Source organism: Lentinus tigrinus (assembly GCF_003813185.1).
Source record: "Lentinus tigrinus ALCF2SS1-7 unplaced genomic scaffold L226scaffold_42, whole genome shotgun sequence".
In the NCBI taxonomy this organism is placed as follows: domain Eukaryota; kingdom Fungi; phylum Basidiomycota; class Agaricomycetes; order Polyporales; family Polyporaceae; genus Lentinus; species Lentinus tigrinus.
The window spans coordinates 78,102-88,189 of NW_027137951.1; the positions used below are offsets into that span (position 1 = coordinate 78,102).

General features: G+C 53.7%; 3 protein-coding genes across 3 annotated transcripts; all 3 read left to right on the plus strand.

Moving 5' to 3' along the window:
- The first annotated feature begins 756 nt into the window (after nt 1-756).
- L226DRAFT_515115 (GMC oxidoreductase) lies at nt 757-4,423 on the plus strand. Its single transcript, XM_067678434.1, has 24 exons — nt 757-793; nt 846-992; nt 1,084-1,206; nt 1,263-1,270; nt 1,332-1,431; nt 1,487-1,622; nt 1,674-1,747; nt 1,806-1,875; nt 1,928-2,001; nt 2,053-2,111; nt 2,160-2,198; nt 2,253-2,264; nt 2,318-2,386; nt 2,441-2,613; nt 2,670-2,815; nt 2,878-2,956; nt 3,019-3,263; nt 3,320-3,384; nt 3,443-3,632; nt 3,691-3,723; nt 3,779-3,843; nt 3,921-3,993; nt 4,061-4,087; nt 4,153-4,423. Exons 3-24 carry the CDS (start codon nt 1,137-1,139, stop codon nt 4,185-4,187), a joined length of 1,842 nt encoding a protein of 613 aa, XP_067530473.1. The 5' UTR covers nt 757-793; nt 846-992; nt 1,084-1,136; the 3' UTR covers nt 4,188-4,423.
- A 104-nt stretch (nt 4,424-4,527) lies between these two features.
- Nucleotides 4,528-5,447, plus strand: L226DRAFT_539353 (uncharacterized protein). The gene is made up of 3 exons (XM_067681668.1): nt 4,528-4,814; nt 4,863-5,190; nt 5,255-5,447. The coding sequence occupies exons 2-3, from the start codon at nt 4,963-4,965 to the stop codon at nt 5,306-5,308; spliced, it is 282 nt and encodes a 93-aa protein (XP_067530474.1). The 5' UTR covers nt 4,528-4,814; nt 4,863-4,962; the 3' UTR covers nt 5,309-5,447.
- Nucleotides 5,448-6,911: 1,464 nt separating this feature from the next.
- Nucleotides 6,912-9,838, plus strand: L226DRAFT_493587 (FAD-binding domain-containing protein). Its single transcript, XM_067677445.1, has 20 exons — nt 6,912-7,148; nt 7,197-7,231; nt 7,288-7,410; nt 7,465-7,551; nt 7,604-7,651; nt 7,711-7,728; nt 7,780-7,851; nt 7,904-8,008; nt 8,065-8,078; nt 8,149-8,188; nt 8,244-8,401; nt 8,463-8,554; nt 8,613-8,632; nt 8,686-8,859; nt 8,916-9,122; nt 9,183-9,305; nt 9,365-9,398; nt 9,455-9,506; nt 9,585-9,619; nt 9,675-9,838. The coding sequence occupies exons 1-20, from the start codon at nt 6,920-6,922 to the stop codon at nt 9,719-9,721; spliced, it is 1,713 nt and encodes a 570-aa protein (XP_067530475.1). The 5' UTR covers nt 6,912-6,919; the 3' UTR covers nt 9,722-9,838.
- The last annotated feature ends 250 nt before the right edge of the window (nt 9,839-10,088 follow it).

Sequence of the window (10,088 nt, forward strand, 5' to 3'; positions counted from 1 at the left end):
AGACATATTATGGGCGTTTTTGATAAGCACTTATATTGTGATATGTGACGCTTCAACAGTCCATCTACTACAGGGTTTTTTGAATGACTCTTGCAGAGATATATGCAACTTCCAGCCCTTGAGCGAAGGTCTGGGAGGATGGACAGCCAGCTAGACCAGCCAGGCAGGGCTGGGAGGATGGTCAGCCAGCCAGGATGGTCGGCCAGGTAAGTAAGTATAGTAGGCAGGTCTTGGCAAGCGCTCAAGTAATATGTAACAACATTACAATGCCAATAAGCTACTAAAGAGGAATCAATGAATTAACACTTCAAAGGGTGACTGACCTTCCCGACTGACCAACCTGCCAAGCCAACTCAACCGACCCAACTGACCAACTAACCAACTGACCAACCAACCTGCCTAGCTGACCGGCAGCTGACTGGCACACTTACTGTGTCAAATTTAGGAGAGGCGTCACTAACGTTCGTACAAACTTACTTACAGTCAAGGCTATCTTGTTCTCCTCGCTATCAAAGTTACCTGACTTTGGCGTTTTCCCCTGCAAACTTACGATAAGTATTGATTATCAACAGATAGACGCCGGCCGCCGGCCCGCGCTTAAGGGCCGCCGCCCCTAGGGCCGCCGGCCTTTGCACCACAATGCAAGTGTTCTCGTTCAGCTTCGCCGCGGAAATTCGGTCCGACTTCCATGAGCGCTTAGAGGTGAAACCTCACGTCACAGTAAGTACCCCCACAGCCCTTCTTCATATGCCATCATGAACACTTACAGTGCTCTCCTGGTCTTGTCCACGCAGTATGTTCCCGAGAATCGCTGATCCTCGTTCACTGACCTGAATGCTTGCAAGTCAACTGTTAACCAGAGTTTACCGCTTCGGAAGTCCGACCGGATCTTGTCAATGATCATATTATGTACGACGTCGGACGGCATGCGGACATCAGCCATGATGCATCTGGGCGCATGCTGATGCCGTTAAGCAGCGGTCATCCGAAAGGTGAGTTCGGGCTCCGAAGGGTGTGGATTGCCGGACATCGATAGTAGCCCTCCGAGTCGTGGGACAGTTATACTGACACCTACCTCTCCAGTACTTCTCTAACTGCAGTACTTGCCTTGCATTCAGCACGTAGGAGAAAGCGCAATGCCAATGACGCACAAGCTCGCCAGCATAGACGATGTCTCAAACAAGACTTTCGACTTCGTTGTTATAGGTGAGTTTTAGCATATCTCCGTCATCATGAGGCCTGCTGATATACGTATCGTGTAGGCGGAGGTGTAAGACACAGACCCTTACTCGAAAGCATCTCAGCACCTGAGTGCTGAAACTGCGTTGCAGGTAGCCGGTTGTGTCCTCGCCTCGAGGCTGTCAGAGAACCCAAGCGTGTCGGTGGCCTTGCTGGAAGCCGGCAACGCACACTTCGATGATCCGCTGATCAGTATGTCGACGCCGCCGACAGTGCCCCTGCCTACGCTGAAATGTGTAAATGGCAGCCGTGCCCGATGGGTGGATGCAGCAGATGTTCAACCCCGAGTACGACTGGGTGTTTCGCACGACGCCGCAGAAACATGCGAAGAACGGCCTGACGACGCCAGATGGCCTTCAACACGAGAGCTTCTTTTGGACTCGGTACGCTCTTCAAAGACTAATTTAGTATGGATACTGATTAGGTTCTCAAAGGGGCAAAGGGTTGGGCGGAAGCTCTTGCACCAACTTCCTCTTCTGGATCAAGCCACAGCGTGAAGAGATTGAAGGTGAGCAGATTAGGTGATTCCGTATATGGCTTGATTCCTGAAACGCTATCACATACAGCCATAGAGAAACTCGGGAATCCGGGATGGAATTGGGAGCGATACTTTGAAGCCACCAAACGCTCCGAAGTGTGAGTCATCGACTCAACCACAAGTCGGAAGCGTGGCTCAGGCTGTGCACAGGTTCACCCCAGCAGCTATGAACAACTTCCCGCAGTACCTCGAGCTGTACAAGGAGACATCCGTTGGAACATCTGGTTTGCTGTTCGCATCCTTGCTCATATTCTAACACTCATCTCGGCTTTCAGGTCCTGTTCCCGTCTCGTTCGCCAGGACGGTCTCTGGAATCGAACCTGTTTTACAGAAGGTACACAGAGTCATGTCACGACCATGTAATAGTACTGACTTGTAGTAGGCTTTGGAATCCCTAGGTGTTCCGATCAATGATGACGGGGTGAGTGCGACCCACATCGCCCGGTGTCACAGACTCAAACTCGCACGCATCTAGACCGGCGGCAACGTAAGTTAGAGGAATATGAGTGACACGCTCAAGCTCTGAATATGACTGTCCAGCTCTCTGGTACATTTAAATCAATGTCAACGATTGACGGGAGAACGGGCATGCGCAGCACTGCAGCCAGTGTGAGCGCCCTCCTCCTCAGGCTGCCTCGCTGCAGGAACGCTAACTCCCGCCAGGGCTACCTCATCCCAGCGCTCTCTCGACCGAATCTTGCTGTTCTTACAGGCGCGTATGTACGTCGTCTCGTGACGAAGAGTGAAAGCGAGGTTGTTGCGACTGGTGTCGAGTTCGAACACGAGGGCAAGATCTACACCGTGAACGTGTCACGAGAAGTTCTCCTCTGTGCTGGGTATGCGCTATTGGTGTCGTGATCCTCAGTCGTCGCTGATGCGCTATACCTGGCAGCACCATCAAGTCTCCGCACATCCTCGAGCTGAGCGGTATCGGTGACAAGAACGTCCTCGAACGTCTTGGTGTTACTGTGCGGCTCGATCTCCCTTCCGTCGGGGCGAACCTTCAAGATCACGTTATATTCACCGGTTCGGTCGTCGGTACGTGTCAACGTAGTACTTGGAGATCGTACCCAACTATTACTTACTAACAGCGATGATAGCGATGAAAGAAGACCAAGGCTTTGTTACCAGCGATACAATCCGGCTACCAGAAGTTCAAGCAAAGCTTCACCAGCTATAGTACGGATTTCCATCCGATTTCTCTTACCCACTTCGATCTCATCAAATGCATCCCCTTTTAGTGGCCAGGATGGGGGTGCAATTGCCTTGGCTTCCTCTGGAGTCACGTTCGTCCCCGCTCAAGTCGTTTCAAGTCCGGAACGAGTCAATGCTCTTGCCGAAAGCATTGAGCATAAGCTCTCATCCCAGGCGAACGCCATTCCATCTGGATTGAAAGCGCAGTACGAGCACCAGTTGAAGATGCTCAAGAACCCAACCATCCCGGACCTGGAGCTCGTTATCTTCCCCGTGAACATGCACCCAGTCGGTACGACGTTGTCTGGAAAGAAGTCGTTGTACCTCTCGATTGACAGATTACAACAGGCCCTCCAAAGCCGCTAGCGGGGATGTTCCCAGTCCTCGGTCATCCGTTTTCGCGCGGAACCATTGTACGTGCGAGGTAAATTACAGTCTGTCTACTCGTCGTTGACTTGGTGATGAACGTAGCATGCCGGCTCCAACGACCCACATGACCAGCCTCTCATCGACCCGAACTACCTTGCGGAAGACATAGACTTTGAACTCCTCGTCGACTCGTTCAACTTCCTGCGGAAGGCGATGGCGACCAGCGAGTGGCAGATGCACAGCCAGGGCGAGCTTCTTCCCGGTCCTGCGGTCACTGGAGATGCGCTGCACGGTGAGCATGCCCCTTCCGTGTGCCTCTTCTGAGTCTGTCTGATCTGGAACATGCATAGAACATATCAGAAACTGCGTCTCGACGACGTGGCGTAAGTTCCCCTCCCCCCTTCTTTGTCGAGACAAGGCTGACTGACCCCGTCATAGACGCATGTGGAACCTGTTCGATGCTGCCTAAGGAGCAGGGCGGCGTGGTGGATCCGCGTCTCAAGGTACGATTATCACATGGGCGGATTGCTATCTTAAAACACTAGCATTGACCTCCGAGAACACACTATACCGTACATAGGTGTACGGAACGAGGAACATCCGCGTCGCTGATCTGTCGACCTTACCTCTGCTCACTGCGGCGCATACCCAAGGTAAGCGCATGCCCCTGGCCTGCTCGATGTCGTTCACGATCTGACAACCTGTTTGTCGACTTGACAGCGATCACGTATGCAATTGCGGAGCAAGGTATGTATTTGAGATATTGTGTGTTCGTATGCTTGGCACTCATCTCACACTGGCATGCGACGCAGCCGCGGACATCATCAAGGTGGATCATGGCCTGTGAATGGGACGTGCACTTTTTTGCCTTGGTGTGGTTCGGTTCTCGCGGATGTCCAGCGACTTAGGTGATGGATGGTCGAACGAGCTAGAGCTTGCCATGAGGAGGCGGGAGGGACGACATTCGTGTATTGATAGAACGCAGACTCCGAGGGAGATCTTCCTGTATGGCCCCGAATAAGGATGTTTCGGACGTTGAGTGGGGCATGTTGAAGATATACATGTGCTCGGCGAGGATGGTGTTGCTTCAAGTTGCGTGCGAGGACCGACAAGCATTTGCCCCGGAAGAGGATTGAAACCACGACACTGGAGAGTGATCGTAATTACACCGGTTCGGCTACTTTGGTGGACTGATCTTGCTTTATATTTCATCACAGTACGTACAAACTATCCTCAGTACTCAAACAGGTATAACAGATCTGCGGGTCCGCGTACTACCCTGGGGAGACGGGTGAGCTCGATGACCGCTGGAAAGGTGGTAGGGTTTCCGTTGTGATAGTCGGTGGATGTCTTCGAATCTCGGAATTTCGACGTAGTAAGTCCAGGTATATTGTTTAACCTGGCACGCTCATATCGAGATGCAGTGGTCGAAGACTCACGTAGAAAAGGTCGACCCCATGCGCACTGCGATAGCCTGAAATCGACGGATCAGCGCGGGTGGTGAGGAGAGATGAGAACTCACCTCCTCATGTTCAGGATGTGACTTCAGAACCCCATCCAGCTCTCTCCCCTCCTGATCACTACCACATGCTAGCATCACCTACCCGCGAATCTAGCCCAAGATGCATGGGCGGCGGTCGTTCATCTTGATTCCGTGTTTCACTGCTGCGCTGGCACAAGGGCGGACTGGAAGCTTGCGACGCATCCGCGTAGATAGAATTGTGGGTTCATGGGCATTTTGTGGTACTGACACGCACAGCCCTCGAAGCTCGCTGGCGGCCCTGTGCCCACTGATCATCCACAATCAATGGGTGCCGCGCCCAGAACTCTCAAGCGAGCGGGTAGAAAACCTGTGAGCGCCATCGTCGTCACTTCGAATAGAAGGACCATACATACATGAATATGTGTACGCACGAGGTAGGGAGAGAACTCAGTCGAATGCAGGTGACCGTTTCGATCCCTGTGTAACACTGATCAGACGTGGGATTGCATTGGGAGACGTCGCGTTTTGGAACTAAATTGCGTCTGCAGGAACATGAGCGAATTGGGGATAGGAGAAAAAGGTATCTACCGAGGAGGCAGGCCGAGCGAGACCGGGAGAAGGATTCTGTAGACCAAGTTCAGTTCTTCAGCTACGGAGAGATTCGTAGGGGACGGTTGCGCTCACCAAGCTCGACAAGCGTCATAATCACCTTAGCCTATTGAATTTTACTCGCAATGTTGCATTGCAGAATCGTACTCATATTGGCAAGACGATCCACCCTGTTACGCCAGTTCGAGTCGGCAGCTGCCTGCAGCACAAACTGCTGAGCCCTCGAAGACAGAATACCCGCCTGGTGTAGAAGCTACAGCGTGCGGTCAGTAAGCTTACATGGATTCGCCTGTATGATCCAACCAGTGGTATTGGGAATAACGTACATAGAAGGAAGACAGGACCGTGAGGGGAACGTCACCAAAGCCACTGAGGTAGTGTAGGGGGCAAATGGGCGCGGAGTCAATCGCCGGCAAGTGGCGAGTGACCGGGCGGTTTCCGGCCTGGCGAGTGCTGGCGAATGCGGCGAGTGCTGGCAAGTCGCTCTTCGATCTCGTACCCGCAATATGCACCTATTATACAGCTTCAGAGACCTCACAAGGTCCTCTGGAGTCCTATTCTTGTTCCCCACCTGCGGTGTCATGCTCAGCAACTTGTGCCGGGGGTGTTGGCGCTGACCGGTTGTGCGCCACGAGGTAGCGCTCGTGCATTTGCTCGAGCGTATTCTACCTCATAGGGTTGTCTGTCGCGGAATGGAATCATGGAAAACGACGTCGTCCTGCCCTGGAACCCTCATAATCACAAAAATTGAGGGTATTGACCTTGCAAATCTTCCAAGCGCCCGGTAGCTCGCCACTTCTCGCCAGCCCCTCCCAGCAGGACCCATTTGCCTCGCCATTTGCCAGCGCCTGGCACGTGCCATTGGCACGCTGGCGAGGTTCCGCCACCAACACTACACTGAGGGCGCTCAGGAAGACTGCCGCGCCACGTGGCATCGGACCGTGGCAGCGTCCGCTCATACCTCGATCTTAATTCAACTGCGCCGCGACCACACACTCATATCATGGCGGATGCGACGCCAGCTAGTCGAATGTCATATGCAGCAAGTGTTCGGTGAGGCTGACAACTTGTTGCTAGCTAGGCAATTGAAGGTCAGAAGCTCGGTTGTAACCTCCGGACTGTACCCTGACCTACGGCAGACGCTACGGCTTCAATCCTTCCGATCCCTAGATGCACATTCAGGCTGGATCTGATTACCCTCGGCGTCGGCGCAGGCACCAGACCACTCTCGCGCAACAGTACTAGCACAGATGCGTACTCCCACGATCGTGATCTGTGTTCCATGGCCCGCTCGCCGGATCTTCCTTGGAACGCATACGCTCGAGATTCTTAACTTCCTATCATCTCCGGCGTCGGTGCAGTATGTCCTCACGTGCTCAATGCATGATGCCCGGTTGTTATGCAGAAGGGATGCATAAAGTCCCTGTCCTGGGGGATGATGTGCGCGGCAAGTTGCAAACCCCCCCCCCCCCGGTTAAACCCCTTCAATGAAGTCCTCGCTATACCTCCTGCCAGGGTTTGTGCTAGCTGTCCTCGGAGCGACAATTCAGTATGTCCCACCAGACCAATGGGACGCTCTGAACTCTACTGTGGGCGGTCACCTCCATGTCGCTGCTCCGTTCTCTCGGGCCTGCTTCCCGGAAGCTGTGACGGGCGTACCTGGCACATTTGACGAATCTGCGTGCACGCAGGTTCAGCAAAACTATAACGATCCGGGTAAGTATCCACTTTGGCAGGGTGACACGTATTAATCAGTCTCTCCAGCATCGAGGAGCAACTCCTTTGGGGCGTATATGAACGTATGTCTCGGACACACCTGAGCTGATACATTTCCGATATATCCTCATTCACACAGACACAATGGGAGACATGCGAGGCTACATCCGAACAGTGCCTCTTAAATTTTCTCAACACGAGCGATCCCAGCGCCTTCACTCCGCCTCAAGTGTGTGCTCAAGGAGGCGTTCCGCCTTATTACGTATGTCCGTCAGCTACCCCGGGTTGCATGCCACGGCTGACATGTGCCCGTAAGATCGATATCCATGGACCTGGAGACGTTCAGGCTGCCTTCAACTTCTCCAAGAGCACCGGCGTTCCTCTCGCGATCAAGAACTCAGGTGTAAGTGGCCTGCATGAAGTCGTACAGGGCCTCGACTTACTTGGACTTGCAGCATGACTATAGCGGACGCAGCAGCGCTCCAAATTCCTTGGGCCTGTGGGTAGGTGTCCATACAATTCAGATCCCGATGCTCTCATAACACGTTGACGGTTGCTGTAGACGCATAACCTCCAGCAGGTACGCCCGATCCACCCATGGATATGTATCACGTCTCACTTTAGGCGTCAGATCTCGTACGACTCCGCATTCGTCCCAGCGGGGTGTCCTGACAGCAAGAGTTCTTCTGGGGTCACATTCGGGGTAAGCTATGAGCACTCGCTGATTTCCGTTCCGAACTCTGATGACGATGCAGGCCGGGGTTACGCTAGACGCGCTCTACGACTTTGCGGACGCCAATAATCTGACCATTCCTGGTGGGGTCGCGCCCACCGTTGCTGCTGCAGGAGGGTTTCTTCAGGTATTTAATCGTGAACACCTCATCCGTCTACCACGCTGATCTCGTCCGGAATACAGGGTGGAGGACATGGGTACGTGCTTCGCGACCTGGGCGTCCAATTCAATTTCGAATCCTGCTCATCCGTGCTTCGCTTCTCTTAGGATCTTCTCCAACGCATTCGGACTAGCGGCCGACCGCGCGGTGCGTCGTCCTCTCCGCGATACGAAGCCACACTCTTCTCATATCGACCGCACAGCTCCAATTCAAGGTCGTCACTCCCTCCGGGACGTACCTCACGGCCACGGCATGCCAGAACAGCGACCTCTTCTTCGCACTCCGTGGCGGGGGAGGCGGAACATTCGGAGTCGTCTTGGAGGTGACGACGCGCCCGCTACCCCAGCTCGCGTTTCCGGTGTGAGTGCTTTCATCCAATCGCAGCGCACCTCTGAGAATCGGATTGGGATGCCGCGTTCAGGGTTGCGGTGACTCTTGGGGATGTCAATGCTACACAACTTTCAGAGTGGCTGAGATTTCTGGTTGCTAACGCGATACCTTATGCTGAGACAGGTGAGTTGTTTTACTACCGGAACCTTCACACGACGTCATTACTCACTATTGATTCGAGGCTGGGGTGGCTACATCGGGGTATGTGGATCTATGGGATCGTACACGAGCGGTTCACCCAAGGATCTGCTTAGTACACGACTGGAGCGATATTCGCGAACCCGCTCATCAACGAAACACAAGCCGCAAGCGAGATGGCTTCGCTCAAAGACTTCCTCGCCATACTCCCCAACGCAACGTTCAGCCTCTCCACTCAGCCATCCTTCCTGACCTTCTTCGATACGTTCGCCGCGATCCTCGACGCTGTCGTACGTCTCACGAGTCACACTCTGACATCCTACCGCGCTGACTTGCACTGTAATAGCCGGTGGGGCTACCGCTATCCGCATCCTCCCGACTCATACCTGCAGACAACTTCCGCACTCCGGAGAAGCAGGCTGAGCTAGCCACGACGCTCGAAACTGTCCTCCAAGTTTCCATCTCTCCATTTATATTCGCCGTTGCCCCGTACCTCTTCGAGGATGACGGGATGACGAGCGTGACCCCCGCGTGGCGGGGTGCGATCTGGCATGTTCGTACACCTCTCCTGTCCTCAGCTAGATGTGAGCGCTGATCTAAGCTGCGAATATAGGTGCCTATCTCGGCTGCATGGAATTTCGACACCACCAAAGAGGAGAAGAAGGCTATCTTGACAGGGCTGTCTGCCGCGATGGATCTGCTCCGCGCGATCACGCCCGGGTCGGGAGCGTACCAGGTGCGTTTGCTGCTGTAACATTACACACTTTCCTACCTGGCTGATTGAAACTGGGACAGAATGAGGCTGACGTGCACGAACCGAACTACACGGGTGAGATTCGTGCTCTCGCAATGTAGAGTAAGGGGAATTTCTGACGAACTGGGCAGATTCCTTCTGGGGTGCGAACTACGACAAGCTGGTGGAGATCAAGCGGATGTAGTGAGTTTTCGTCGTTCCAGTAGCGAGCGTTGATAGCGGGAACGAGATGAAGAGGTACTGATAAACTCCGTCCGATAGCGACCCGGATCACCTGTTGGACTGCTGGAACTGCGGTACGTCTGTCCAATTGAGGATGGCAGGTTTCTTCCTGATGGGGGGGATATACAGTGGACTCGCAGGGACCTACGTCGGAACGGTTCGCTTGCTACATCTAGTGCGGATATTTCATGCAAAAGCTATTGTACTTATGGTTTGCCTCCCAAGGCTGTATATGTGCTGCGAACAGCGGCAGTGGGATGTTTTCGGGTTTCATTTTATAGATCCATGCGCAGTATCTGTCCAGTGTCGTTTCAGAAACATACGGCGATACGCCAGACATGCGAGGTACGAGCCTATTGGAACCTGCCACTCCTGATCACTCTAGCTGTAGTTGGGCGCATCCTCAACTCCGAGCGATTCGATCCACACAGTACCCCAGGAACTCTACAAGACACCACATAGCTAAGCCTGAAGCCGAGTCGATACTCCGATTGCGAGAGCATGAATCAAGATCATGGACGGCAAGGCCGCAATTGGACGCTG